At 41.5% G+C, this 28,000-nt stretch overlaps 1 protein-coding gene across 2 annotated transcripts; it reads left to right on the forward strand.

Moving 5' to 3' along the window:
- On the forward strand, positions 1–28,000 carry rab11fip3 (RAB11 family interacting protein 3 (class II)). Of its 2 annotated transcripts, XM_006801069.2 has the most exons (14): positions 1–2,908; positions 8,933–9,026; positions 11,646–11,722; positions 14,972–15,144; positions 18,481–18,681; positions 20,620–20,757; positions 21,593–21,628; positions 21,771–21,864; positions 22,037–22,281; positions 22,689–22,770; positions 23,487–23,624; positions 23,786–23,941; positions 24,061–24,201; positions 24,285–28,000. In XM_006801069.2, exons 1-14 carry the CDS (start codon positions 1,313–1,315, stop codon positions 24,396–24,398), a joined length of 3,285 nt encoding a protein of 1,094 aa, XP_006801132.2. In that variant the 5' UTR covers positions 1–1,312; the 3' UTR covers positions 24,399–28,000. The 2 variants fall into 2 exon arrangements, with proteins under 2 accessions (XP_006801132.2, XP_006801133.2); XM_006801070.2 differs by lacking the exon at positions 20,620–20,757.

Genomic DNA, 28,000 nt, shown 5'->3' on the forward strand with positions numbered 1-28,000 from the left:
GGAGGAGGAGGATGGGACACTGCTGATGCTGATGCGAGAGCTTTCGGCGTCTGTAATCAACATCGGTGGCCTGACTGCCAAAACGATGGAGTTTCTTGGCCTCATTTGACACCCTGTTGGTTTCACTGTGGTCATCAGCGGGGGACGCTAGCGCAGGTGTGCTTTTGAGGACAGCGGAGGGATTTGATGAGGGAAAGAAAACGGTTTCGTCTCGTCACTCGTCTGGCCTGGCTTCTGAGGGACACAGGTGGACCGCCGCTGGAAAACGGCATCAGAATTAGGCAGTGATATTTTACTGCGAAGAGGACGATACTTCGCGTAATTACCTTTTGAACCCCGAAGCTAGCATTTTGGTATTGTTTTATCAAGAGAGGAAGAGAGTTAAGCTTGAGGGTTTTTTTGGTGTGTTAGCCAGCTAATAGGCTAATTTCGTTAGCAAGCCTGTTAGCAGCTTCCCCGACCAATGGCACGGGAGAAGTGGGATGCTCGAAGGAGGAGTTAACGGTAGTTGCTGGCTTAAATTCATTCGAAGGAAAGACAGTCGGTGACACATGTGGGAAGCCGCTTTGCAACAACAGATTTGGCGTTAACGTTTTACAGCTTGGTGTTAATTCAGCTTCGAGTAACGCTGCTTACGTCGCTTCCCTCCGAGGCGATTGATAAGATTAGATAATCGGCTAATAAGGCTAATGTTGACAAACACTCTTGACCTAACGCGTTAATTCGTAACTCTAGTGTTTCATATCACTTCGTTGTCAGAGATGCTGTAAAGTCGTGTGCTTGTCGGTTCAGTTTTGAGACGTTATTGAGCAACTTTCAGGCCGCAAGTGAAGCATGCTGAAGCTGGAACATCTGACAACTACCAGGAGCGGACCTGCCATGGCAGAAAGGGATATAGTGAGTCCAGACGCATTTCCATCAGCACCATATTCAGTATGGCCAGGAAATCAGTATGATTTCTAGATTTAGGTAATGCTGTTCTCGAGATGTGGGGGGCAACCACTGAATTTAAAGTCAGAAATAGAGTCTTAGGCGTTTTTTCTAAACCTGCATATCTTCTTAAAACTATTGTAGTTTGTACTTCGTAAAATCCCAATATCTGATAGCATCTTTTAAATGATAAATGTGGAGAGCGCTTGTGGGGGCTCTCCACACTTGACTCACAATTTCACTAGAGATGTGCTGTGCCATATAGAAGCATGGCATTAAAATTGAAGGATTGGATCTTGACAGTAGTGAGATAAAAATAAATAAATAAATAGATACAAATCAGCAGCTTTCATAGGTTTCCAAAGGTGAACAGCCAGCATAAATGGAGCCGACAGTTGTGTCTGGCCCTTTGGGGCACACACAGTGGGAGCCAGATCAGCCATTTCCTCTTGGATTTGAGACACTGGATTCAGACAATGCAGGTGTGCCCTGTCAAAACAAGAGTGAACAGACGGGTTTGGACTTCAGGAATGGCGACCAGAACAACATATCCCAACAGAGTCAGAAGGAAAAGGATTTAGTGGACAACCACCTGAATGTCTCAAATCTTTCTTTTGGAGATTTGCAGTTTGAGGGAGATCACACCACTATCTCCCAAACCTTTCTCCACAGTACTCACATTAAGGATTTGTCTTGCACAGAAAAAACAGAGGGACTTGATGAAATTAGTGACTGCACATTGTCCTGGCTATTTTCTCCCAACTTCGCTGATGTGATTGGAAAAAACTCTGCTCAAAAGCAGCTGACTCTTAAACGGGATTCCCCTCTGGAGGACTTAGAAGTCCTCAGTAGTCAGGTTGCGCTAATAACCCTCAGCGTGCCATCATCTCCAGTGAAGACCGATACAGGGGATCCATTTTTGCTTGTAGATCTCTCCAATGAACATCCTGCTCCCAACTCAGAGTCTTCAGGCGAGTTAAACCCACAGGGTGTCAGTGAGGAGCTGGTAAAGGTGCCATGTAAGGAGCAGGCCGACCTCCCTCCCTTACAGAGCAGGGAGACTTTGTCACCTGAAATTGGAGACAAAGGTTTATTCCCTGATCAAGTGACCGATCTGCCTGTAACCAGTAGCGCTACCCTACAAGGTTTACCTGAGAACTGCCTCCTTCATAACACACACAGCACACCGCTGGAGTGTTTTGAAGGATCTGTGCCTTTGTTGGATTTAAACGTTCCAGATTTTGACAGCAGCCTAAGCCTGTGGCCTGCCAGTGCTGCCTCTGTTATCTACACAGGAACTCCATTAGATGTATCATCAGAGGAGTCAGAAGTGGTACATGAAGAAGCTGCTGTTATTAGGAATCTTTCTTTGGAGCAACAAGGTGAGAATGACCTGCTTGCTCTGGGTTTATTAAACGAACCTTCATCACTGACACTGCCTCTGGTTGAAGATGCCCTCATCCAGGGTGATCTCAGCAGTCAGAGTTCCTCTGTGGAAAACACGCCTAAGGATTTGATGGAAGACAAAATCTGTTCTGAAGTCAAAAATCAGGGAAATGAGGCAATGGCTTTGGATCCGTGCTTGACTGTTGAAGAGGTCCACGATGACGAATCTTGGGACTTGAAACCCCAGGAGGGTGTGCGGAATGAAAACAGTCCAGCAGCTGAGGAGAGGGTGGCTGACGCTACACAGCTCCAGGGTTCAGGCTGTGACGAAGTGGCCTCTTTTGATTTTTCAGTTCAGGATTTAAATACAACTTCTTCTGAGCCTGAGTGGACTAGTGAGCAGGCCGTGGAGACGATCTCCCTCTCCAACATGGTGGTAGATGACTCACTGCCGATGGTCTCAGCTGTGAGTGCAGGGGAGGAAGACGTCTCCCCTCTGAAAGCTGTGTTCGATGCTTTAGACCAAGATGGTGATGGCTTCGTCCGCATTGAGGAGTTCATGGAGTTCGCCGCTGCCTATGGGGCCGATCAGGTGAGAAGCTTGGTTTTTTTTTTTTTTTATTTATTTTTTTAGTCTTGCCATTTTTGAGCAGGCAGCTTCTTTGTACCGTATGTTGGGTAAGATTCAGTGTAACACAATAAACGGCTCCATATGTGTAAACTCTTTAGTATTGATTTTTAGCAGGAACTTGGAGTGCTTCCTGTAAAACACTGGTAATTAAATCAACTAAAATCCATCTACTGAAGACTGTCTCATGTCTGTGTTTTAGAATGTGTATGATCCAGATTTATTTCAGATAAAACAAGTCTTCTGTCAAAATGGGGTCATTTCTCTGATAGGTTTTTGGGTGAATGTTTAAAACCTTCATACAGACATGAAAGCTGGCTCAGGTGATGTTACAGTGTCACGTAATGGAGTGGTAACTTAACCCCTGCTGAGGTGCTGGTATGTTTCTCTGCAGTTTCCAACACTTAGTGTAACAGACTGAACAATACTAAAATAATATAATACTAAAATAATAACAATACTGAAAGTGCAACTTCTTATGAAAACCATGCCTGGATTAGTTTGTCTCTCTCTGCCCTGATAAATCTGTTAAACATGCTGTCTGTAATGAGTTATGTCAGGCCTGAAACTCCATATGTCAAATGACAGAATGCTCACTTCTTCATTTGTACACTCTGTGGCTAGGGGATTACCCCTTGTGGTATAGCTGCTGTGTGTCTCTGTACCCATTAGCCTCACTGGTTTGATGGTATCTTCCCCTTTACATCAGGTATTCAGTTTTATTTCCACAAAAATAGGCCTGTCTGTCAGGGGTACCTAAGTGAGTATACATTAATATTAGAATTTTAACATGATCTTCTTTAGCAGTTTTTGATATGTATATATCAGCATGAAAATAGCCAGCTCAAAAGATGTAGGTCAAAAAATTTGGGCAATAAGTTAATTTCCGCTACTTTAACCAGCTTGTTTTTAACACTGTGAACCTTTGGTTCACTCACACACACACACACACACACACACACACACACACACACACACACACACACACACACACAACGTAATGCGTGCTCACTAATGCTTTTTAATCCCTTCTTTCTCAGTTCAAAGCACCTCTATTGCTGCTGCTCTGTCCCGTGTCTAGCCATAGGTATCTGCAGCTCTCCAGGCAGGGAATTGTGAAGGATTAAGAATTAAATGTATTTTCCTGAGTCGGAGGGACTTCGTGCTTTGTGTGCAGTTCACCAGCCGCCGATGACCTTGTTTCGAGTGACACAGGAGCACAAGGTCTCATGTTTGGTGTAATTTAAATAAGTTGCACCTGCTGATTGAGAGAGTGCTAAAGTTGACACATCTATGACACTGAGAGTTAATTTTTTTCCCAGAGGTGTGGTCTGTTTGACTGTTATTTCCTGCCAAAAGGTGCTATCCAGATTGTGCAGATGGATTACTTTTTTGTTTTTTTTTGTTTTTTCATTGTGTTAGCTATCCAATATCTGGTTTGTAAGAGCTCCATGAGCTAAATGTGCCCTCACAGGGAGCTCCTCTCAGATTTCTGTCCTTTCCTGAGACCAAGGAGACAAACGTTTAGGCGCGCTTGTTATTTCTGACCTTATTTTTTTTATTTACAGTTGTCGAGCAGTCAGCAGACAGACTTATCTATAGAATTTGTGGAATGTTTTAAGCATGTTACCTTTAGGTGAGTTTATCATTCAGTAGCTCACACAAGGATCTGTAGAAAAGTCAGCTCTGCTTCAACAAGGCAAACATATTCACTTTATAATTGTTTCTTTGCTGAGTGTTGAAAGTGTTTTTCTCCTCCCATATCAGTGCGAACCACATATAAATGTGCTGTTAATATTTGACTAAGCCTTTCCCTGATATGTCCTTGTATTTCAGCTATCTGGAGATAAAAGCAGTTTGAATAAGCTGTATACCTGACCGAGTCCAAATGGGGAAATTATGACCTGGGCCTTGGTGGTAACAGAAGTGTTTTAATATGTTGGTTCAAAAACCACAAGGCAAAAAGTTATACAGATCCATAAAAAAATGCCCATTGAGAATTTATGATAAGCTCATCATGTCATGTTTGTTATGTCATAGTTTAGCTGGCAGCTAGGACTGCAACTTGGGTTTCTCTTTGCAAATACCCCCGACACCTGATAAACACCAGGAAGGTATTCATAAGACATTTGCATGAATGTTCAGATGGCGTTCGTATGCTAAGCATGCAAATGTTTCCTCTAGAATTATTCCAGGATGTGATACCGACCATAATCGCACACAAATGTAGTGTGTTGTGAATAACATGAAAATATGGCGGGGGAAACACTGAGCACCAAATGTCTCTCTGCAGTAGTGAATCCACTCTGAAACCTTTTTGACTATTTAAAAAAATTAAAAATAAATGTCCTGTCTATCAGGTCTTAGTATGGTGCTATTGAAAAGACTTTTCTAACTCCCACTCACTCTCTGGTTTTGACCCTGATTCTGCACAAAAGCCACACTGAACCTCATTGAGTTTGGGACTCTCTTCTGAGTCGACATCACCAAACCTACTTTGGTCAGCCTCCCTCCCATCACCCACTGCTGTTATGCACCACCCCTCTAATCCTCAGTGGAATGCCCCAAGCCCTGAAACATCCCCTCTCTTTAGTTCCCTTTTGTTTTCATCTGTGTTTTATTTACAAAGACTACTTATTTATTTTCATCCGAACCTGCCAAACTTATGATTATGGCTATCAAAGTTTCGTTTGGCAACTGACTATTGCGAAATGCCCTTTAGGAAACGCTCTCACCAAAGGGTATTCTTCTCAGCGGGGTTATGCACAAAAGTGGTCTGTGTGGAGGCGGTCAGGCGTGCCCCGGCACTGATTAGACACAAATGGAGGAAAGAGAAAAACCACAGTGCTTTGCTCCGCTGAGCAGTGGAACCGTTGAGCTGCATCTGACTTTTTATCTCAGTCTTTCCTCTGGGTCTCAGGGCTGTACATCTGTCTAAAAAAAGACACTGTAAAAGCTAAAAATGTAAGTTACCTTTTAGAAACGGAAGAAAGGATTAACACAGACACAAATAAACATGAAAAGTGCTTAAATCTATTTAATATAAAATCTTTCTGGAAAATAAGTGTTTAAAGAAATTACTTTTCAGAGAGATTTTGTATTAAATAGATTTATCAAGTTGTATGAAATGCTTGTTCCATGTAAATAAACTATGTTATTGTTTAATATGTTATTGTATCAGGCTTAAAATAGTAAAACAGGTCATATAGAGAACATAGCAACAGTCAAAACAAGGACAATGATAAAAGTTATGTGAGTCTTAGAAGAGGATAATCTGATTTCTTTGCCCGGTTAATAGGTTGATGCAAAAATGAAATCACATTCACCTTTCAGTTTTTAGGTTAGACCTAGGAATAGCCAGCAGGCTCCACTAACAAGACCTGAGGGGCCTGGCACTGCTGTACAGACTTAACAGCTGAAATGTAGGCCATGGACACTTTCCACAGGATAGTAGCTTAAAACTGATCTGGGAGCTTTGGCACTGGAGGTTTTTACAGTAGCGTATCCTACTCGGCTCAGTGGTGCATTTTTTTTTTTCTCTTCTTTCTAATGCTACAGAAACGATACCCAGAAGCTGTTCTTTGCTTTTTATATCAGACGTGCAAAAAAACGTCACTGAAACCACTGATGCTCGTTAACTCCCCGCTCACACCTCAGTTTTCTCGCCTTGCCCAGAAAGAGGTGTTTGTGAAGAGCTGCGTGGAATAAACCCGTTTCCTCTGAGCTGTGATGTTCTGTGATGTTGGGATGTGGAAAAAGCTTCAGTAAAACACCTTACGCTGACCTAAAGCACACTTTGTTTTTCTTCTTCCGTGGACTTGCATACATGAAATCACTTGCTGTTTTGTGGTTGTGTTTTGAAGCCCCAGTTTTTACACTACAGCTGTCACAGTCTTGGTTTTGTTTAGTTAGAAGTGTTCGAGAGTGTGTAGAGTGTCAATTTATCAGGTAATTCAGATAACTTCTAATTTGGGCCCGATAGCATGCAAATAAAATGGTAGAATTTCTACCATCAAAGGAGTATTTTTGCATGGTCTGTTAGAACAACCAGCGGGCATTACAACCTACAGCCTTTCTGTCAGTTAAAGCAGTCACTACTGTAAAATGTGTAAATGGATACAATGTAAATGGATGAAGTTATAAACCAAGTTCTCCCTTATGAAAGGAGTAATAACCTATGGAACCTAAAAGCAGCAGGCTGGTTATTTATGCTGTAGAGATGGGAAAGTTAATCTCATGCATTGTAGGTACTTTGTCCATGTTGTTGTTTTTTTGTTTGTTTGTTTTTTTTAATGCACAAAGCCACTGTGATGCCTGAGGTTTTGGATTCTACATTTTGAAGCGTCAATGTTAGCATTTTAGCTGTTGTAGCACATAGATGTTACTATATATGGATGAAAGGTTGCTAAGCTATCAGCTAACTCTAGCAGTCTTGGTTAGAAAGCTGTATTCATTAACTGTGCAGGGTGCAGTGAAGACAGTCTGTGTGGATTGATTTTTGGTCATTTAAGGAACGGCAGTTTTTCGCACTTATGCTTCGGCCCTTGGGGTCCTATTGATCAGCATTTCTGACAAACAATACTTTGATGTATTTAGTGAGGATTGGCCCTGCTTTCATGTGACTGTGCATAGTTGTAGCACACATGTGTTATGCTAGCTATACCCAGTATTTTTTGCCTTTGCATGTTTGTCTTGTTTGAACAGAGCATTTAATCACGCATGATTTGCCTGGGAAGTTGGTAATCTATCCTTCTGTTTTTTGTTATTGTCCAATAACTTTTTAGTGCATAAGTACCAAAGAGGCACGGATAAAAACTTTTTTTTTAAATTAATGTAAGGGGGGAAACCTAACGATTCCTAGTTGCTAGGGTTCAATACTAGAAAACTATGTCTTCATCTGTGCTCTTTTTAAACCTAGAAAATGGTGAGCGTATCAAATCTGCTGTAAGAAAAAGGTTTCACCATAGCAGACATGCTTGCTGGATGAGCTGGATGCTTGAACTCAACATTGCTGCATGAACTCTTATTTAGCGATACCACTCACTCCCCTTCTCTCACCCAGTACAGCTGGATTTAATTCATCAAACCCAGATCATAAGCCACAGGCTTGACAGAGTCAGTTTATGAGTAGTTTCAGCCTTCTCAGCCTCTTGAGTAGGAGCTCAGTATTGCTAAGAAGATCAAGTTATTTTTACGTGTAACTGATATAAAAAGTGTTCCAGAGACGCCACGCACAGAACAGCAATCCCTTTAACATGTTCACACTCTGTGCTGACGTTCTCAGAGAAGAAGTGATCCCAAACCACAGAAACCTCACGTCGCTGGTGCTCCCACCCAGCTGCTCTAATTCTGTTACATGCTTGAAAGTATGCTGTAATCATGTGTTAGTCATTTTTTTCCCCATGTGTGACATTTTATGCTCAGAGGGTGAGATACTTTTGCTGATAGCTAGTTCCCAAGTTAAATCTCTGGAAGCCAGATAACCTATTCAAACAAGCCCTCTTGGTAAATTAAAAAGATTTTTTTTTTTTTTAAAAAGAAGAAGAAGCTATAAAGCTAACATCCTTATAAACTTGTCCAGAATTCAATAAAGTGAAGCTCTTTACATCTGCAAAAGTTGATTTTTCTTCTCAAGCTCTAAAGTGTTTTATTGGTGACTTTCTGCTCCTGTAATCAAAAATGGAGCTTGTGTAATTGTGCAATTAAACTGTCAAATGAGTTGAATGATCCTGAGTATGACTTCTTAACAGTTTTATGAAGCCCAAAGCAAAAATACTGTCCTGTTATTTTGAATGCAGTGTGCTTTTCCCACTGAAGTCAGTATGCAAACATTGTAGCTAAGTAGTTTGTCGTTCTTTGTGGAAAACTTCCCCTTATGTCAGTCATTACATCTCCCTGAAGCATCTATGCTGAACAAATGGTAGGTTTATGAAAGAGCCTTTATGATGTCAGTGTAGTGAAATCTTTCTTGTTTGTGTCCCTCTTTAGGTGAAGGATCTGACAAAGTTTTTGGATCCAAGTGGGCTCGGTGTCATCAGCTTTGAAGATTTCCACCGTGGAATCTCTGCCATTAGCAATGGAGGTGAGTCATCGCGCATCTCCTTTTATTGTTTTCCTTGTAAACTTGTTCCTTAGTACCCTCTTTTTGTGGACCCACTACATCTGTTTGTTTCAGACACTTGTGGTACAAAAATCTCTTGAGCTACCCCTTGCCCCCATTTCTTTACATTTTGTTTCCAAAGAGGCAGACTTGTCCATTTCAGTCCAGTCTGACCTTTATTTTGTGTGTATGTGTGAAGCCACTTAACAATAATCTATGAATTATTCAAGCATTAAAAAAACCTGCTTCATACCTGGGCACACATCATTAGAGATGGCATGTTGCATCCTGAGTTTCTCATTCAGATCAGACACAGCTCCTAATCCTCTCTTTGTGGGTTTGTTATAACATCAAAATCAAATCTTATCCAAATATTGAATTAACGTTCACATTTGCTCAAAAGTGGACATCAATTCAAAGAAAGAGTGCTGGGTGTGTGGTGATGTCATTGCAGCAGTGAAACTGATGCCTCAATCTGCCCGGCCTATTGATTTGAAGAACTCATTCCCAAGGCTTTCTAGGTTGCACATATCCAGTTTCTCAAACCATTAATAAGTCATGCACTGGAAAGTGTTAGATGCACAGACACATGGGCTGACTGGTGAGGTTTCAGAGCGGGATTGGCAGAGAGAGAGATGAGGTTTGGGCAGAGCGTCCTGTTCATCTTAATTATTTACCGTCTTCTCTCTCTGCCCTGTCCTCTCAGTTTTCTCCCACTAGTCACTACTGTTGATGCAGAGTACAGTGATGAAAACACAAAGAAAGGACAGATACTGCCTATATTTGCATGCAAGGATAAATATCTCAACGTAAACTCTGCTTTTGTGTACATTTTCTTACTAGATGCTCTTATTTCACTGCTCAAGCAGTCTCAAGTAACTGGTTTAATAGGCAGTTTTTGTGCTCCTGTCATTTGAGCAGAGTCGTTCTGGTTTGTTTTGGTGTTTTTGTTTGATTAGTGCACATAGGGTATTCAAGGAACAAGGATGATATTGTTGAAACTGGCCACTAGTATTGTCCTGTGTTTCCCTTACTGCCTCTCCATTACTTTAGGTGCGTCTAGCTCTGTGGTTAATGAATCAGTTTTTTCCTCCTAGGAGAAAGTTTCTCATTGGTGTGTGAAGATCTAACTTCCCAAGTTGCTCACACACTGCTAACAAAATCACAGTGTGCTTGTCATTTTTCAGCTAAACTATTCCTATTTAGAGCCACTGCATCCATGTCGTATTCATTACCCCAGCAGTGACCTCCTCTTGTTGTAAACAGAGGCCAAAATCTGCTCCCTCGGGTCCCAGCCTGGAGTATACGTTCATCATAAGCTTCACTCAACTTTCTTCTTTTGTTTCCACCTCATTTTTGGATCACTCCTCACGGAAAATTGTACCTTTTTAATAAAGGGAAGTCTGCAGGCTATGGAAATGCTTTGTATCCGAGTGGCTGTGGCATGTCTGGAACAACAAAACATTGCCTAGAAATATTTGTGCTCTGAAATTTTTACATGATGCCAAGAGACTACAGGTGGGCAGCCAGCTTCTCAGGCCCATTCTTTGTGCACTCCTTTCGCTTCAATAGCCCACAATGTCTGAGTCTCCAAGAGCAAAGGGTTGCATAAAAACCCTTGGGTCTACTGCCAGGACACTGTTTGTGTTCTGTTCTCCCAGCAGGGCGCTATTCATTCCTCTGTTTACTAGATACGAGAGCTGCAATGGCTGATGGGACTGTCGTTGGTCGGTCTCAGGTTGCACTGTTGGTGCTTTCAGTGGAGGGTTTTATTGACAAATATAAAGTGGATATGGTTGCTTGTTGCCCTTTTTACAGTTTTATTGTACCAGTCGCTTGACATTCTGTAGCCCCTCGAACATCTGTAAAAGTTACATAATGTTTGCTGTCACATCACTCTTAGATTGCTGACTGTAAATATACAAGTAGGGCAGCTAAGGTGTAGACTCTGAAATGTGCTGATTAAAATGCTTAAGTCAGCACAACTTTTTTCTCCCCCCTCTAAAAGTCAACATTTAAAATGAATCTTTGTTAACGGTGACACCTTTACTCATTTGCAAATTGAGGCTAATAATTTCATTAAATGGAGGTTTGTTCTTTTTACCACTGGTAGGGAATAACAGGTTTCATGGTTTATTTAAAAAAAAAAAAAAAAAAAAAAAGAGTGTTAATGTAAACTGAAGACTGACATTTTTAATAGAACCAAAGTAAGGCATGAATAGATTAAATAAATGCAGTTTTGTTATCGTGCTGTGCATGTAAGGGGAAACAAAACAAATGCTGACAGGCTCTTCAATTTTAATGCCAAATTGTGCACAACATATGTTACATAAACACCTGAATCCCTTGGTGATAATTTATCTGCACACTTGCAGGTATTTAGTATAATGTCTTTTTTTTTTTTTTTTTTTTTTTTTTGGATGATATATTCCTTCAGTTGTTTCATACACCTGCAGAGACATAATCCTGCATCCTGGCTCTCTGCTTCCTCATGGACATTGTACTGTGCAGACCTGTCTCGTGTTTGTTGAGCCTTCTTTTCTGTTTGGCTTTGTTTGTTCTGTACACATTAAACCTGTCTTCCTCCTGTCACATCTGCAGGCCCGGAGCCACAGCTATACAGTGTAAACTACAGTCCAGGGGATGGAGCTGTCGGCTGTCAAGAGGAGTACGATGAGGTGAGGAGCCATACAGGGAGGCTTAGTTGCTCTCAACTTGTACATGCGGTCCAGCTGTTGTGCTGTCAGTTCCTGGTGGTGCATGCAGCAGCACAGTGTGAAGCTTGCAGGCTGAACTCCCTGTGCACTCTCACGCTTCCCACTGTAATTCACCAAGTGGCTTGCAGAGCTATCATTACTGCTCTATGAATGCTCCACGGGTTGAACACCCTGGTTTGGCTGACACTAAATAGCATCTGGCAGACGAGGCTTTTGAGTATTCTTTGACAAATATTGAATTAGCTGGAATGTGAGTTTGTTTTCATGTCTCTGGAGACTTTTTTTTTACTGTTGTGGGCAGCATATCTAGAATTCCTGTCTTCTCTGGTGTATGAAACTTGTATATTTAACGATCATTTTTGCTGGCCTCTGCAGAATTGAAAGGTTTCTGCTATTATGTGTGCCTCGAGCTGTGCTGGAGGACGACTGTTGTTTTAGTGGCTTCACAATGCATGGTATCGGCGCCCTCTCTTGATGTTGTGTAGAAGTGCAGTCACGTATGTGAGAGACTGATTGAATAAATATTTAAGCATTATTCACAAATACTAGGATATAAAAAAATAATAAAAACAGAATGGATCTTTGTGTACTTTTTGTTTTGGCTAATCTAATTTGAGCACAATAACTGTTATAGAGCTTCACTTGATTGACAGCTGAGGCTTAAAATTACAGTCATGGCCTTGTTGCAAACTACATTTAAATGCATTAAATGAATCCACTAGGTTGACAAGTTGCTCTGCACAGTAAGGGCTTTACATGTGAAAGCTCTCAAAAGCTTGGTTTTCACCTGAGTTGCTTAAGGTTTATTTTCAGATGAGGTTTTGCTTTTCGTAGATGTGAGACTTCTCTATAGATGACAAGAATTGCCAGCCAGTCAAAGGGAAGGAAGCGAGAGGGCTCTACATGTTTGCAAAGAGAGGGGGGGAAAAGATAAGAGATACTGCTGGTGGGAGCAGTGTTTTATTGTCTGGCCATCTGTGAGTCTAGATGGATTCACACTTGTTGGAAAGCTTTTAGTTGTAGTTAAGAAAGCAACTTGTTATATACTTTAAGGAAATGAGTGCACATAAACTGGGTAGGTGACATACTTGCATGTGAATTATACTTCTGCATCAGGTCTACACTGTGACTTAAGCCATAACCAGAACCACATTTTAATCCCACACCACAACCTTCTCTAAACCTGATGTGGACATCCTGAGAAATGCAACTACACGTCAGGTCGACATATACCAGAACAACTTGAGTAAAAGGTTGCAGTGTAAGGATAAGAGGAGTTTCTGGTTGCTACATTAGTTATGACATAGATTTCCAACAGAAGTCTTATCAAGCTTCAAAGTACTTTTTTAACAGGGACAAAGCCTGTTATGAATTGTATTATTTCTCAGTGTTTTTGTTGATTCCTTGGATGTTTATGGGTGATTTCTTTTTATTATTTTACAAAAATAGCCATTTGAATTACTTATTACCTAATTACTACCAATAGATGCGACTATTTGAAAATAACTGCAAATTATCATCACCGAGGTGACTATATCCTAGCTGTAGCAGTCCACACAGTGTTAACTGTTTTGTTTTATTCTCTTTAGACTTTGGTTCCTTGTTTTTATCCTTGATGCAATTATCTATAATATTTTTTCTACTTAAAATATCCCAGCCGCTTTGGCTGCAAGTTTCTGGAACCCATAAGCAGAGTCTGGGGGTTTATTCTGTGAATGTTTGAAGGCGACGCCACACCTGTGTCCATGGCCTTCTTTTTTTTCCTCGAGTTTCTGGCAGGAAAAAGTTCCCCTTGCTCTCGCTCTCTGTCAATGGCCGTGCTGTTCTGTCCCTGTTTGCTTTCAAAACAGGCAAGGTGAGGCTGTTCAACTCGAGCCTGGCATGAGAGAAAAATGCAACACCCAGTCCACCACATTTTTCCTTTATTAAATAACTTCTGCCCTTGCTGATGTTCACATTTCCACCTCAGCTTTAATTGCTTTACAGTGACAATGACAGGTGTTGTTGAGCTGAAACTCACTGCCCCCTCAGTGTTTGCACACAAACTGTTTAATGTAGGTGGTTGTAATGTGGAGACATCGTTCGCTGTACAGTCTTAGACATGCAGAACGTGGCGTGATCATTTAAACTTTAACACTGTGGCACTAAGTGAAGTTCAGAGGGTCGAGCCGGGAATGATTAAATTGTTAATCTTAACTGTTAGCTGATTGTGTGGCATTTTCACTCAGAGCTGTTAGCAGCTGATTGAGCATTACAGCTGACTTCTGTTGCTCTTTGGACTTTGTCACTGTCTCCACCCCTCTGACCACCCAGTGTGCAACAGTATTATTATTTTTTTCCATTCCCTGACGCTCTCTGCACTCTCTCTGAGAGTGAAGGTGAGGAAGGAATAGTAGGAGTTATAAGTGGGCTCTTATGGCAGGCCAGCTTTTCCGTGAGTGAGCCTGGGCAGGAAAAAATGGTTTTTGGCATGGTGGATACCCCTCAGGGTCCCTCATCTTCTGACACTCCATGTAGACTGGTATGTTAAATTTTCCAACATGACTCACCTTTTGCCTTATTATCGCTTAACAGCTCTGATACCTGGTGAGTCTCTGGTTGCTGATGACTTCAGATGTCTATTTTCTGGCGTGTATCAGTTTTAAGCAGTTGGTATTTGTTGTTTGCAAAGCATTTTGTTTGAACATGTTGCTTAGAGGTGTTGATGCAGCAGGTTTTGCTTGGAACTGCCATCAGAAGCACAGAAAACTGTCTCTGAAGTCTGTTTATGTGCTGAGATTTATTTGCTCGCTGCTTTAATTGGCATCAGTACCTGCTGGCTAGACAGGAATATTCCAGATTAGGTTATCTTCAAAATGACTGCCTTGTTGACAGCTGTAGTTTGTGTGTGTCAAATAAACAACAACTGACAATCTTATTCATCTTCCCCAAAACAACCAAACCACCATGGTGGTTAGTCTCATTAAAATTCATAATCATAACAAATGTGTAGAGCACTGTGAGTGCTTTGTATTGGTGCAGTGGGGCAGTGTTTGCTCGATGTTAATACTTACATTCGGCCAACTAAAATAATATTTGCGCATATTAAATTCCATCCATAAATATACCTAGCTAGTACTCCGGTAAATTATTAAAATTGTGATGGATGTGGAAGTTTACTGCCTGAGTGCTTTCCTGTAATGCAACCTTATTCTGTTTTTGTGACTGCAGCAAAATGAGGTGACAGACAGTGCATACCTGGGCTCCGAGAGCACTTACAGTGAGTGCGAGACCTTCACTGATGAGGACACGGGGGCACTCGTAGCTCCTGAGATGCACGAGGATGTGGAGACGGACAGTGGCATTGAGGCCACGCTACACGACCCTGAAGATGGCAGCAACAGGTTGGTATATAAATTTCATGTCAGTGTTGGCTGCTTTGCCTTTATTTCCTGGAAAAAAAATAAAAACTTTTGTGTTTGTTCAAGGCTGAGAAAATTGGATTGTAAACTTCAGTGTCTTGAGTCATACATCATCCCTTTATTCCACTTGTCATGAGATGTAGAAATCATGTTTGTAATGGCTCCTGGCTACAGAAATCTCCCCCAGAAATGTGTGTTAAATCTCTAGCTGAGGGTTAGCCCTGGAGCTGCCCTGCACTGCCCTTTTACACTGATCATGTGGTTTATGGGTCTTTCGTGCGTGACACTGGATCACTTGGGTTCTATGTGGGTCAGCAGACAGGCAGATTAAAGAGAGGCAGTAGACTGCCACCACTAACTTAATGCCTTCAGTTCCCCTGAGGTCATCCATGCGTTACTGTGTTTGTTGTCCTTAATGGAGACACCTGTATTTCAGCAAAATATCAGTATAGATGTCAGTGGTTGATTTACTTGCTATGACATAAATTATGTGTTGGTAAATTTCAAAAATGGTTTCATCCATACAGGAGACAAAAGGTTAGTTAATAACTCTCTGTAATAAAGACTTTTGTTGTTTTGGCCAAATTGTTGTTCTAAGCTTCGGTATTGCCTCAAAACTCCACCGGGAGAACATCAGTAATGTTCTTTAGCTTTTTTCTTTCTTTCTTTTATTTTTCCTAGTGAAATCATACATGCTATAGAGTATTTGGGGCAAAAGTTCATAATCAGTGAGAACATTCACTGTTAGTGTTTTTAGTATGACTGAACCGGAAAGCTTATTCAGAGATAACTTGGAATCTGCACAGTGTAAGCACAAGAAACCTTGAACACAGAAAGCCCTTCTGCTATTCTTTACCTACGGTGGTCAGAGTGAGGGAGTCTTTTTACTGACCTGAAAAGAGGCTGAGATCCACTCCTCTTCTCTGGTTATTTAGTAAAGCTGTTTCTAATAACAGCAGGTGAGTTGTTTTAAAAGTTCTCTTTGCTAAAATTGGTCATTGTGTGTTTTCAAAAATAGTTTTTTCATTTTTTTAAAATCCATTCATGGTGAATGTGGGTTTAATCGTTTTGCTCTGTGGACTTTCTTTTAATTGGTTTTACTGTTAAATTTGAGGTTGTGCTCTGTAAAGCGTTCAGTTATCTCAGCACCAGTGCAGCCCACTCACAGTTGACAAAATTAGTAAAGTCTGCATTCCAGATCTACAGACTAGCGGGAGGTGAGGGTTGGTGTCTGATTCTCACATTAATATCGTCAGTAGTCCGTGTTTAATTGAATTAAAGACTGTAAGATCAGTTTTTTTGTCTCAAACAGTCAGACACTTCAAATGACGGCCCACATAAATAACAGTGCCGGTGGCAGATGAAATTTGTCGGCATGCAAGCGTTCTTGTTGATACAGTTTTTAGGGTAAACACGAGAGAGGAAGTGCACAGCTATGTGGCTTCATCTGCTGACTGTGTGACCTGTCTGTCCGGCTTGGTGACGGATCGGAGTGGACTGCCTGACATGGATGTGTTTGGACTTCCCATTCCATGTGTGAACCTTGAATTCCAGGAAGTGTTGAGTTGGCTCTTTTTTTTTGTGTTGTTTCCCCTCCATTTTTTTTTCTTTAGCAAGGCTAATCTGATTCTCCCTCTCCATTTACTCAAGTCATCACCCACACCTCTAAAATGTAACTTTGAGTCAGACTTAAAGTGTTTCTATTCACTCACCTGCTTACTAAAAACTGGAAATGCATTAATTGCCAAAAAAAAGGACCCTTCTGTAATACCAGTGATATCATCAATCCTGTGAAAGGAGATTAGGTCCTATTTAAAATGTTATTACTGTCCAACACTGATGTCTATATAAGCTTTTTTTTAATACAGCTTCCTTGTCAAATACAATCTTTGGCTTACTGTGAGCATTACTGATGAAATGAAATGAAGTGGACGCTACATCAGCTGAGGTTTTGCCATGTAGCATGGTTAGCTGAGCAAACCCTAGCTCGGCTATGCATTCAAAAGAGATTTTAGGATAGGAGTATATGCACTGAAGTGGGGATTAAGAATCTAACAGGATTAGCCACCTCCTCCCTTCTCTGTCCTACCCCTGTGTCCCCCACACACATTTGGCCCTTGGACAGTCAGCAGGGCTGTCTGTTGGTCATTGCTTAGCTTCAAATCTGATTAAGCCACTCACAGTCAGCCCTTAAGTCTTTGCGGCAGAAGCATCCATCATGTAGCGCTGGCAACTTGCAGCTCCGCAGGATTTGTTTTCTCCACACTGGAGAGTGGTGGTTGTTGTTTTTAGATTGAGGTAAACTGTGAAAATTCAGGATTCCACTCTGGTTGTCAGGGGTTTTAACTCCAGTTGCTCCGAGGCTTTCACGCCAGGGCAGCGGAGGGCGTTTAAAAATGCGTTCTCTCTCGTCACCGTCTCTCTGTGCGAGGGACCTCAATATGGGGCCAAGTAGCAAGAGCCTGAATAAAGGGTGAGTAACAATAACATTGGTTTTGTTAAAATTTAATCCGTTCAGCCCGATGCGTTTTTGTTTTGTTGTTTTCGCTAAAACTGAATTATTACTTCTTAAGAGTGCTTAGGAGTGTTGGCTTTGAATTAGACAATAAGCAAAACAAATCATGTCACGATGCGCTGAAAAAGCAGAGATTTCTGCTGATTTAGGCATCCTCTTCCTGTAAGAGTGTGTTTGTGCACATTTAAGACATCCAACATCCTGCTGGACTACAGGAAAGCCCTTCTCTGAACCTTTCCTGGTACATGAAACTAAATCTTGTTTTGTAACTCAAATTTACTATAAAGTCCTCAAGACCAGCCCTCCAGCTGAATTATGTTTTGCTGCACACAACAGCCAGAGCAGTCATGTGGGTGAAAGTCTCAGGTTTTTCAGTAAGCTTGACCCACATTAAACACTACAAAGACTCCAGTCACGTCTCAGGTGTTGCCCTTGAGGTTTTCCATTAACAGAGTACAAGACATGTTGTTTCAGCCGAAAGCAGGCCTCGGGATTAATGTGAATTAACAGATTACCTTTGAAGACGAGCGATCGAACTCGTCCAGACTGTTGCTCTTCTCGGGGAAAGATTAATTGTGCTTGTTTTGATCTGGTTAGATCCAAGATTCTGAGCTTTAGAGATTAAGGTTTGTTAAGTTTATGGAAGTGTGGCTATTTATGCTCAGACAGATGTTACTTATTTAATCTGTCTTAACCTTTTTTTTTTTTCCTCTTTTCTCTTTTTTTAACTTGGACTTGACATTAACAGTGTTGTTGTTTACGCCTGTGGGCACGCTCAGCAACTCTTCCACTGTGTGTTTCAGGTTTTCCCTGAACTCAGAGCTCCATAATCACTCCCTGGTGACGGTCATTGGTGGAGAGGAGGAGCACTTTGAGGACTTTGGGGAAAGTAACACTTCAGAGTTGCTGCTGGAGAGCACCACAGAAGGGCCTGAGGGAGAGGGCGACTCCCATCTCACACAGACCCCTGAGCAAGTCAATGGCTCAGCATTGCGCTCCCCCAGGTATGAGCTTGTCTTCCCTACACAACTCAACTCAGGCTTAAGAAATGTAAGTTATTTGTAGTGCAAGTTATTTCAAATTTTAACCCAAAGTCTGTAGAACTGAGATCCATTAATAAGTGTAACCTGCACAAAGGTTATTTCTAAATGACATGAATCTATGAGAATTTAGGCTGTGAAATCATGGCTTTATTTTTATCAGCCCTTCCTGATAAGAGGTGTGAGACTGTCACATTCTCAGATGTGCTGTCCAGGCCCTGATGCGTATCTTTACATTCTTCAGAGAAAATGTTTCTCTTTTAACAAAGACACTGAGGTCAAGCATTGATAAGACATATCTGGAGACATCCTTGCCACCACTGTCTGCCTTCTTTTCTTGCCAAGGGAAAGATAAGATGGCCTGAACACAAAGTTCATTCTGGTTTAACTCTGCTTGTTGTAACAAAACTGAAAATGTGGATTTATTTCTCTTTTGGATGCTTCTTGGTATCCTTGGACTAAATGTGTTTTCAGTCAGTGTGTCTTAAAGGTGGCATCTGTTAGTGCAGGTCAGACAAAGATGGATGTTTTTGTTGCACTGAGTTTAGACGTCTTTAAGAGGCTCCAGCTGTGTAAAGTGCCCATTTAAAAACAGAAACGGCACCAGACACAAACGTATTCACGCTCTGCACCTTTATGTTGAATAAAGCTCCTGTTTTAGCCTTTTCCCGCTCATTTGTTCCCTTCCCCCCTCCTCTTTTTCTCATCAGAGACTCTAAGCCGGATAATGTGTAATATCCGCTTGGGTGATATTTCAGTGACTTGACTTGCCAGGAAGCTCTTAACAGCCAACTGCCTCGTTGTTGTAGCCTACTGACAATGCAGAAATAAGATGGGGTAACTGGATTGGCACTAATAATACCATTTCAGTTATCACTATTAAAGACATCAAGTACAGCCTCACTTAGTTCCTGCTGTTTTAGTAAAGCCTTTGTTAACATTAGAGGAAGGCTACATCACTATAGATGTATTATAATTCTTAGATTTTTGTTAAGTATATAAGCTCTAAAGAAATATTATATAATATTTTTAAACAGAAAGTGCATCTTTCCCTTACAAGTTGAGCAAAAATCTGTTTAGTGGATAGACTCGAATCTCATACACAGAAAATAACTGCATCCCACAAGCTTCACCCACTCGGTGTGAATGCGTCACCGTGTTTTGAGCAAATCATGCTCATTGTTGGCGCATGTATCACTGCTGCCTACACACACACACGCCCCCACATTTATCTACATATTACCGTACTGAGTACATGTGCACACTCTGTCGGGTTTGTCCTGTTCTGCACAAACACACATCGCTGTGGGCATCGTTTAACACGCTGTCAGGAGAAAATTGCTCAGTATGATGCTGCATATGGCCATCGAGTGACTCTCAGTCTGTCGTGTAACGCAGCCTCTCTGCCTCCAGGAACCGAAACAGGTGCCAGTTTATTAGGTAATTCAGGTCTGACTCTCCCTGAATAAACAGCAGCTGGTAGACGTGATGTGAAGAGAGCAGCAGAGAGCAGCAAGGAAATAAAATTCAGGCAGGCGACAAATTAATGGAAAAACTGTGTATTATTAGGGTGTTGGATCAGATTTGTGAATCTCTGATTCGATGTGTTTTGAAGTTGCATCGGGGGGGGGGGATCTAATCACTCAATAAAGATAAGCACAGTCGTTATCTAAGAGATGTTTTGTTTCCTTACACTATCCAGAGCACGAGTCACAGCCACACTGCAGTCTGTCTCACGTCTCCTCTCAGCACTGCAGCCTTCACTCGTCACTCTTTTCAAACTCTTCTGTGGATTTCTCTGATACCCCAGTGGTGTCCCTTCCCACCTGTTCACCCCCTTACTTGTCCAGCACTCACCACATCCTCCCCTTCCTTTTCTTCCTCCTTGTTTCCTCTTTCCAGTGCACCCACTTCTCCCCCTGGCTGCTTTCAGAGCTTCCTCAGGGAGGAGGCGCTGGACTTTTTCTGTAGCCAGTGTCACAAACAAATAAGTCGTCTCGAGGACCTCTCCACTCGCCTCAGTTTCCTAGAGATGACTAGGTAACACGTCATTCACAACCTCCTCTGGGTATAAGCTGTGTGACTGTGTGTGCAGTGCTGATTAGATGCAGTGTCACGCATGTCGTCATGATGTTGCATGACATTGGCATGATAGATAGCAGCGTTAGCATGTAGTATATATTAATGGAATAACATTGCTGATTTCTTTTTCTTTTTTTTCCATCGTTGCCATCTTAACAAATGATTTGTGACTCTTAAAGAATGCTCATTTGAAAATAAGCATCATAGTCTGATTTTCACGTTTCATTCATTTGATTGAGACATTAGCAGTATGAAATAATAATCACAGGTGAGTGGTGTCTGTTTCAGAGTTTCTTTTTGTTCCTCACATCATTGACTTCATGCTTCATTTGACTTTGTACTGAATCCTTCTGCTAGTCAAGTGAAAGATCCTGCTTTTATTCCGACTTACTCGGATCCATATTACAGAAACACAGTAATTCCCAAACTTGGTTTATTTACAAACTGTAAATTCACAAGTATGTAATTCATTTTTGCCAAGTGCTGAAATTGATATTTTATTTTAAAGGTTTCTGTAATACTCACATGGGTGTGTGTTAATCTGTTTGATCCTACATCAGCACCTGTTGGGTACGATTGATACATGCTGGTTTGTTGGTGTTCAGCGTGCTGTGGTGTGTGAATGCCTTGTAGCTTTAGTTATTATTCATCAACATGTTTTGTTTTGCTAGTAGATCTGCTAGTAGACAGAGGGATGAGGGGTTGGATAGGGATACCAAGCTGCGGTGTCTCTTTCCTTTTCATCGTTTTCTCTTCCTGACCATTTTTCCTGTTGTTCTGTCTCCCCATCCAGCGCTGGCAAGCGGCTATCCAGCAAGAAAGTGGCGAGGTAAGCCAAACTTTAGCTCTGTATTCTGTAGATATCAGCTTGTTTTTCTAGTATTATTGTAATTAATGGTTGTTTTTGGAAGCAGTTGTTTACCAAATATGAGTGGATAAGATGGAGTGACGTTTTTGACCTTTACATGCAGACACCTCCTCCAGAACAGCTCGATGACTCTGGACACCATGAGCGACTTGACGCGGGACATCCTGGAGCTGGCTGACAACGACATCACAGACAAGGTGACAGTTGTGGTTACGCCGAGTGAGCTGCAACAGTTTTCACCTGTTACAGTTGTTGTGAAAGAAAGGAGGAAATTTTTTTATTGGCAGCCAGATCGATAGGTGTAATTGTTAATAAGTCAAAACAAGTGTTTTTAATTTTTAATAACTGTGAAATGTGTATACTGTCCAGGTGCTCCTCCTTGAGCGCCGAGTGGCAGAGCTGGAGAAGGAGTCCGAGGCTTCAGGGGAGCAGCACGCACGCTTGCGCCAGGAGAACCTTCAGCTGGTGCATCGGGCCAATGCCTTTGAGGAGCAGCTTAAGGAGCAGGAGCTCGAAGCTGACGAGGAACTGCAGCAGGAAACCCGGCGTCACAAGGAGGCCCTCAGCAAGCTGGAGAGAGAGAGAGGGTTGGAGATCGAAAACATGCAGGCGAGGTGAGGAGACTGCGAGGGGGGGAAATGGGTGTTTTTTACACCTTTGTGGCTCCACGAAATATCAAAATATAGATTTTTACTGTATTTAATTTACTGCTTGTAATTATAATTATAAATTCACTTTGATCCCTTGTGCCTGCAACAGATGGGTTTTTGCGTCATTTATATTTAATGGTGTTTTATAACAGCCTTGCTCGTTGTGAGAAGAGGTTGTCTTTTTTTATTGGAGGACTCATGGCTCTGCACTGCCACCATATGGCAATAATCTTCCACTGACGCTACTTTTTTTTTTTCTTTTTTTTTTTTTCCCCCTTGTGCAGTCAGATTGTTAAATATTAATCAACTGAGCTGTTGTGGAGTTTTTGGTTTTGGTGTGTACTTTTGACAGATCTGTGCTTGCTCCTCAGGCTTCAGCAGATGGACGAGGAGAACAGTGAGCTGAGGTCCTGCGTTCCTTGTCTTCGAGCAAACATCGAGAGACTAGAGGAGGTGATGACATCATAGTCACGTTGCTTTGTCTTTTCTCTTTTGTGCTCCTATCATAATCTTATCTCCCTGTAGGGACCGTAGCTCCAAAATGACAACACAGGCACGGCTTCCTCAAGACAGGCGCTTTGCTTCTATTTATTGAACGCTGTGAAAACTATAAACATAAAACACAAAGGCTGTAGGCATTTCAGTCACTTAAAAGTAACACATGTGCTTTAACAAAAATTACCTTGTGGCCTCCTGTCACTTCAGATGTCCTGCACGAATAACCTTATAGTCTTGTGCTTTCTAAATTAAATAAATAATTAGAACACCATACATTACAAATTTGTACAATATTACAATACACTTATAACAAATACCTTGTACAGCTAGTAGACAAGCCAGACTTCTGCAGATGGCTCACTAAAATCCTTTGTGTGATTATCAAACCCAGGCCTCACAGCGATCACACCCAAACCTCGTGATAATAGCGGCGCAACACAAAATTGTTCTTTGTGCCAAGACAACTCATACACCAGATAAAACACACCTTCACAATATGTTCCACAGAAATTTACAAGCAAAAACATTTTAACTGCTGGAACCAACTATTAACCTCTTTTATGCATAAGCCATTTCTGTGACACTTGCAGGGAATTATTTTATAATTGTTTTTGTCTCTTCTTGCTAACACTTCCCCACATCTTTATTTTTTATTTTATTTCCTTCTCCAGGAGAAGCAGAAGCTGCAAGATGAGGCCGAAGCCATGGCCGACAGGCTGATGGACGAGACAGAGTCTCGCAGGAAGATGGCCGACAAGCTGAGCCATGAGCGCCACCAGAACCAGAAGGAGAAGGAGTCCACGCAGGAGGTCAGACATGTTTTGTTTCTTTTCTCTGTTTGAAATACGTAGCACAAAAATATAAAAAACAGAATACAGCTAGATCACATCCATATTAAAATTTTACATCATCTAGTTTTTTTGTCATTAACATCATTTTTCCTCACATCCTTGATCTGTTTGTGCCACAGCTGATTGAAGATCTGCGAAAACAGCTTGAGCACCTACAGCTGTACAAATTGGAGGCTGAGGCAAAGAGAGGACGTTCACCTGGAGCAGGGCTGCAGGAGTACCAGACCCGCACCCGTGAAGCCGAGCTGGAGCAAGAGATAAAACGACTCAAACAGGTAGCAAAAGAATCCTCATTCTGCTGTTTTTGTCGTCTTTGCGGTTTTGAGATGGAGAGGGGAATAATTTGGCAGCTGCATGGATTCACAGTGTGATACGTCTGACTTAATCTCTGCAGGACAACCGTACTCTTAAGGAGCAGAATGACGAATTAAACGGCCAGATTATCAACCTGAGCATCCAAGGAGCAAAGAATTTGATGTCTGCATCCTTCTCTGACTCCCTGGCTGCAGAGATCAACTCTGTGTCTCGCACAGAGGTAGGTTGAGGAAATGGGGAAAGAAGTCATGAACCGCATTCGCTGTCGGCTTTTCCCTCACTTCTGCTTCTCTCTGTTTCCAGCTGATGGAGGCCATTCACAAGCAGGAGGAGATCAACTACAGGCTCCAGGACTATATTGACAAAATCATCGTGGCCATCATGGAGTCCAACCCCTCCATCCTCGAGGTCAAATAAACAGCCAGAGGAACTCTACGGACTGCAATTAAGAAAATTGGAGATATTTCTAATAGAGGATATAAAAATATTCTGGAAGGAGAAAATAAACAGTAACGCCCAACTCCCCCCATCAGAGAGGATTTGACAAACAGTTCATGGCTGTCGTTGACAAATAAGCTAGTTTATTTTTGGTTAAGTACCCATCGAGTCTGTGCTTTTTGTGAGCGTCTGTGTCGGCCTTCCTGATAACACTTGGGTTCTGATGACGTCCATGTTCGTGGCTAGAGGGACCCAAGATTCCCCGTTTGAGTGAATGAATGTGTAAATGTGTGTGAGAGGGAAATATCCTACAAAGTAGAAACCCCTTTTCCAAACGATGCTAGAGCTAAAACCTGATCAGTTATACCTGAAGGCCTTAAGTAAAAGGCGATCAAAGTCTTCATTAGTTATGCCTCAGTTCAGTCAGCAAAGGCTTGCTGGGATGGTGGCAGCATGATGGCTCAGATCATCTGAGCCGCGCTGAATCGTGTTTTTAAACAAAAGCCGTATGAAGCGCCGCTCAGGAGCCGAGTAGAATCTGTCCTTAACATTTTAAAAGTTTGCAGTGCTTCGTAGCCCCGCGCGCTTCTCTCCTTTAACAGAGTTCAGCCGTCTTTTCCAGGGAACTTCTGCTGGGTCGCAGACAAGGAATGCCTCAAGGGGTTTTGTGTGTGTGTGTGTGTGTGTGTGTGTGTATTTGATGTGTTCACCATTCCCCTTTTTTGCTCTGGTTTTGGAAGAAGCTTGGCAACACTAGGAGTGGAAAACATTCTTGAAACCTTTAAGTAAAGGATCTGTGTGCTTTATAAGTTGCTTAATCATTTATTTTTACAATGAAACAGGGTCCTGCGGGTCTTCAGGTGGGCTGGAAACACTACATTTCCCCTCACTCACTGGCACAAACATTTAGATATCTCCCATTTATTGCACAAAGTATAGGCTGGGTATACTGACTTTAACTCTCCAGACACTTGAACTGAACTTGAAGGGAAGCTGGCGAGTGATGGTGGAAACTGTAGTTTGGCTTCAGTGAAGTCCAGCCCACCTGACCTCTGCGTTCTCTTGCTGAGTGAAAGCGACAGGGAAGCTTATCAGTTTTTGTTTTTCCTTCACGAGCGATTTGTTGTCAGTGGAAATGTCGTTGTGACTGAAACGCTTACAAATGACAACTGAGAAGAATCCAGACTTTGTCTTTTGCACTACATTTTGATTTAAATATTGTTTTTGTTGATGGAATAGAAAAAAAAATTATTGTAAAGGGATGAAATCATAAATGAAGATTGTTAAGTGTGGGATTTGTTCCTGAAGGAATCTCACTCGTGCTGTATTGGGGGAGGGTGTTACATTGCTCTAATATAATTACATTAAATTGAGTTTATTTAGGAAAAATCCTGCAGCCATGACTTCAGATTAGTTTGTCATTGAGAGCTCAGATGAGCTTTCTGTTGACTGTCAGCCAGACCTAATCTGCATATAACATTGAGGAGAAGTGGCAGACCTTGGTAGCAATAATGCTGGCCCATGAAGTGGACATTGATGGGTGGGTTGAAGGGACAGGATAAAGAAAAGCTGCTCTCCATTTCCTCTGCTTAAAACGTTTCTCCTTATTGCTGTAAATGAGAAGGACGGCAAGAAGGAACAAGGACTGATTCTGTGCTCATCGGTACTCTGCAGCCATCTTCAAACACATGGACATTTTTTTCCCCCTCTGACCTGGAAAGTGGATGTTTAAGTTGGATTTACATGCCAGGCATCTTGTTGGACTCGTATCATGAAGACTGGGGGGAGGGGGTTATTTTTGTCCAAACAGCATGGCGTTCTGCACACACACATGCTAAAATGAATTCCTGTTTTTCACACGTTCACCTCTGAAGTCTATCTCACCGCTCCTCTTCTTCACCTGCCACTCCATGAAAAATGGCCTTGGATGTAAATGACTTGTACATGTAAAGTTTTTTCTACACTCATTCTAGATTCTAGGTATTTTTATAGTCAGGAGAAAAAAAATAAGAGCGTTTCTTTTTCTTGTCTTATGCTGAGAGACAGCTGCCTGTACTCTTCTCTAGCATGTAGCGTGTACAGTATCGTTTGGGTTTCTCTTTTCTCTCATTTTAAATCACATGCAGATATTTATTCGACTTACACTCTGATCTGTGATCTGTTCTGCTGAAAATATATTTGTACATTTTTGAATTCATGAGGGGAGGTGATTAATTCACAGTGAATGAATCTGTGGGCGAATTTACCGAATTCAGAGAGTTTAAAGCAAAGTTATATAATGTTTGGGGCAGTCAGCAAACACACAAAACAAAGCTTGAATGTGACCTGCTCAGTGCGGTGATCTGTTGAGGTCTGGGCTCTCTTCCATTGTGCTGATGCTGCTCTGACCTCTTGGGTGTTGTGATTTAGATACGGCTGAGTCTGCAGTTTTCTACTGTCGTCTTCCCAGATGGAGTCAGGTACTGCATGGAAACACAGATTTCTTAATGTATATTTTACTTGTTTGACTTGTTCTCACTGAAGAATCATACGCTGAAACATCGGTCGGCAGAGCTGTAGGTTGAGACCTCGACGTGACACACAAAACCTCGTATCCAGGCTCTCTGTTCAGCTTCCTGCCCTTTTTTTTTTCTTTCTTTTTCTGTGGTTCTGGTTTTTTGTTTCTTTTGGGGGGGGTTTCCACAACAGATTCTTTATAATACTGAACCATTATTATGCTATAATGTAGAAACAGGACGACAACTGCGCACAGCGGGATACATGACACTCGATTGGTGTTTTATTGTCTTTCTGACAGACAGTTTGATGACTGGCGACAGTTTGATTAGTCGGTGAAGCCACAGAGCTGACAAAATCTTTTCTTTCAGCAGAGCTGAAGGTGATTGCACTTTAACCAGATCTCTCTTCATTTTACTCCTGCCTTTTAAAAATGACCAAAGACATATTTAAACATTGACAGATCAAGTTATCCATTAGGATTCACTTTTATTAACACTTCTCCTGTTCTAGTAAATGATCAAAACAAGCTCTCGGCTTGGAAAGGAAAGAAGAAGAAACTGGCCTGCTAGTCTAAACACTGTGCCTCTGTCTCAAACTTTGCCTCTAAACAAACCTGATCATGAGCCCTGGGGAAAGCACTGACCACGTGACTGTCAGTTTGTTAAATTATAATGATGAAATCTAAACTGTAAATATGAATTGTCTTTTTTTTTTTCTCCTCTTTTTGTGGATTTCTTTTATTTTTGTTTCTTTCATCTCACGCTCACTTCCAGTGTCCAAAGAAAGTTTGCTCAAGGCACAAACGTCACTACTGGAGTAGTGCATGGCTTACCATTATGTGACATGGGAAGATTAAAAGAGAATATTGTAGAGGAAAAGAATAAACTGTAAAACTATTTTCGAAGATAAATGTATAAATTATAACAGTATTGGTTACAGCTGTATTTTTTTTTTTTTTTTTTTTTTTCTGAGATCCCCAAAATGATCTAATCCTAATTGTTCTTGGGGAGCTATAATTCAGTCATTGTAAACAGAGAAAATTTAAAGGTAAAGGTGAAAGTAAGATTAGAAAATAAAGGAAT

This window comes from Neolamprologus brichardi, chromosome 8 (assembly GCF_056152115.1).
Source record: "Neolamprologus brichardi isolate AB-2024 chromosome 8, ASM5615211v1, whole genome shotgun sequence".
Taxonomy (NCBI): Eukaryota; Metazoa; Chordata; class Actinopteri; order Cichliformes; family Cichlidae; genus Neolamprologus; species Neolamprologus brichardi.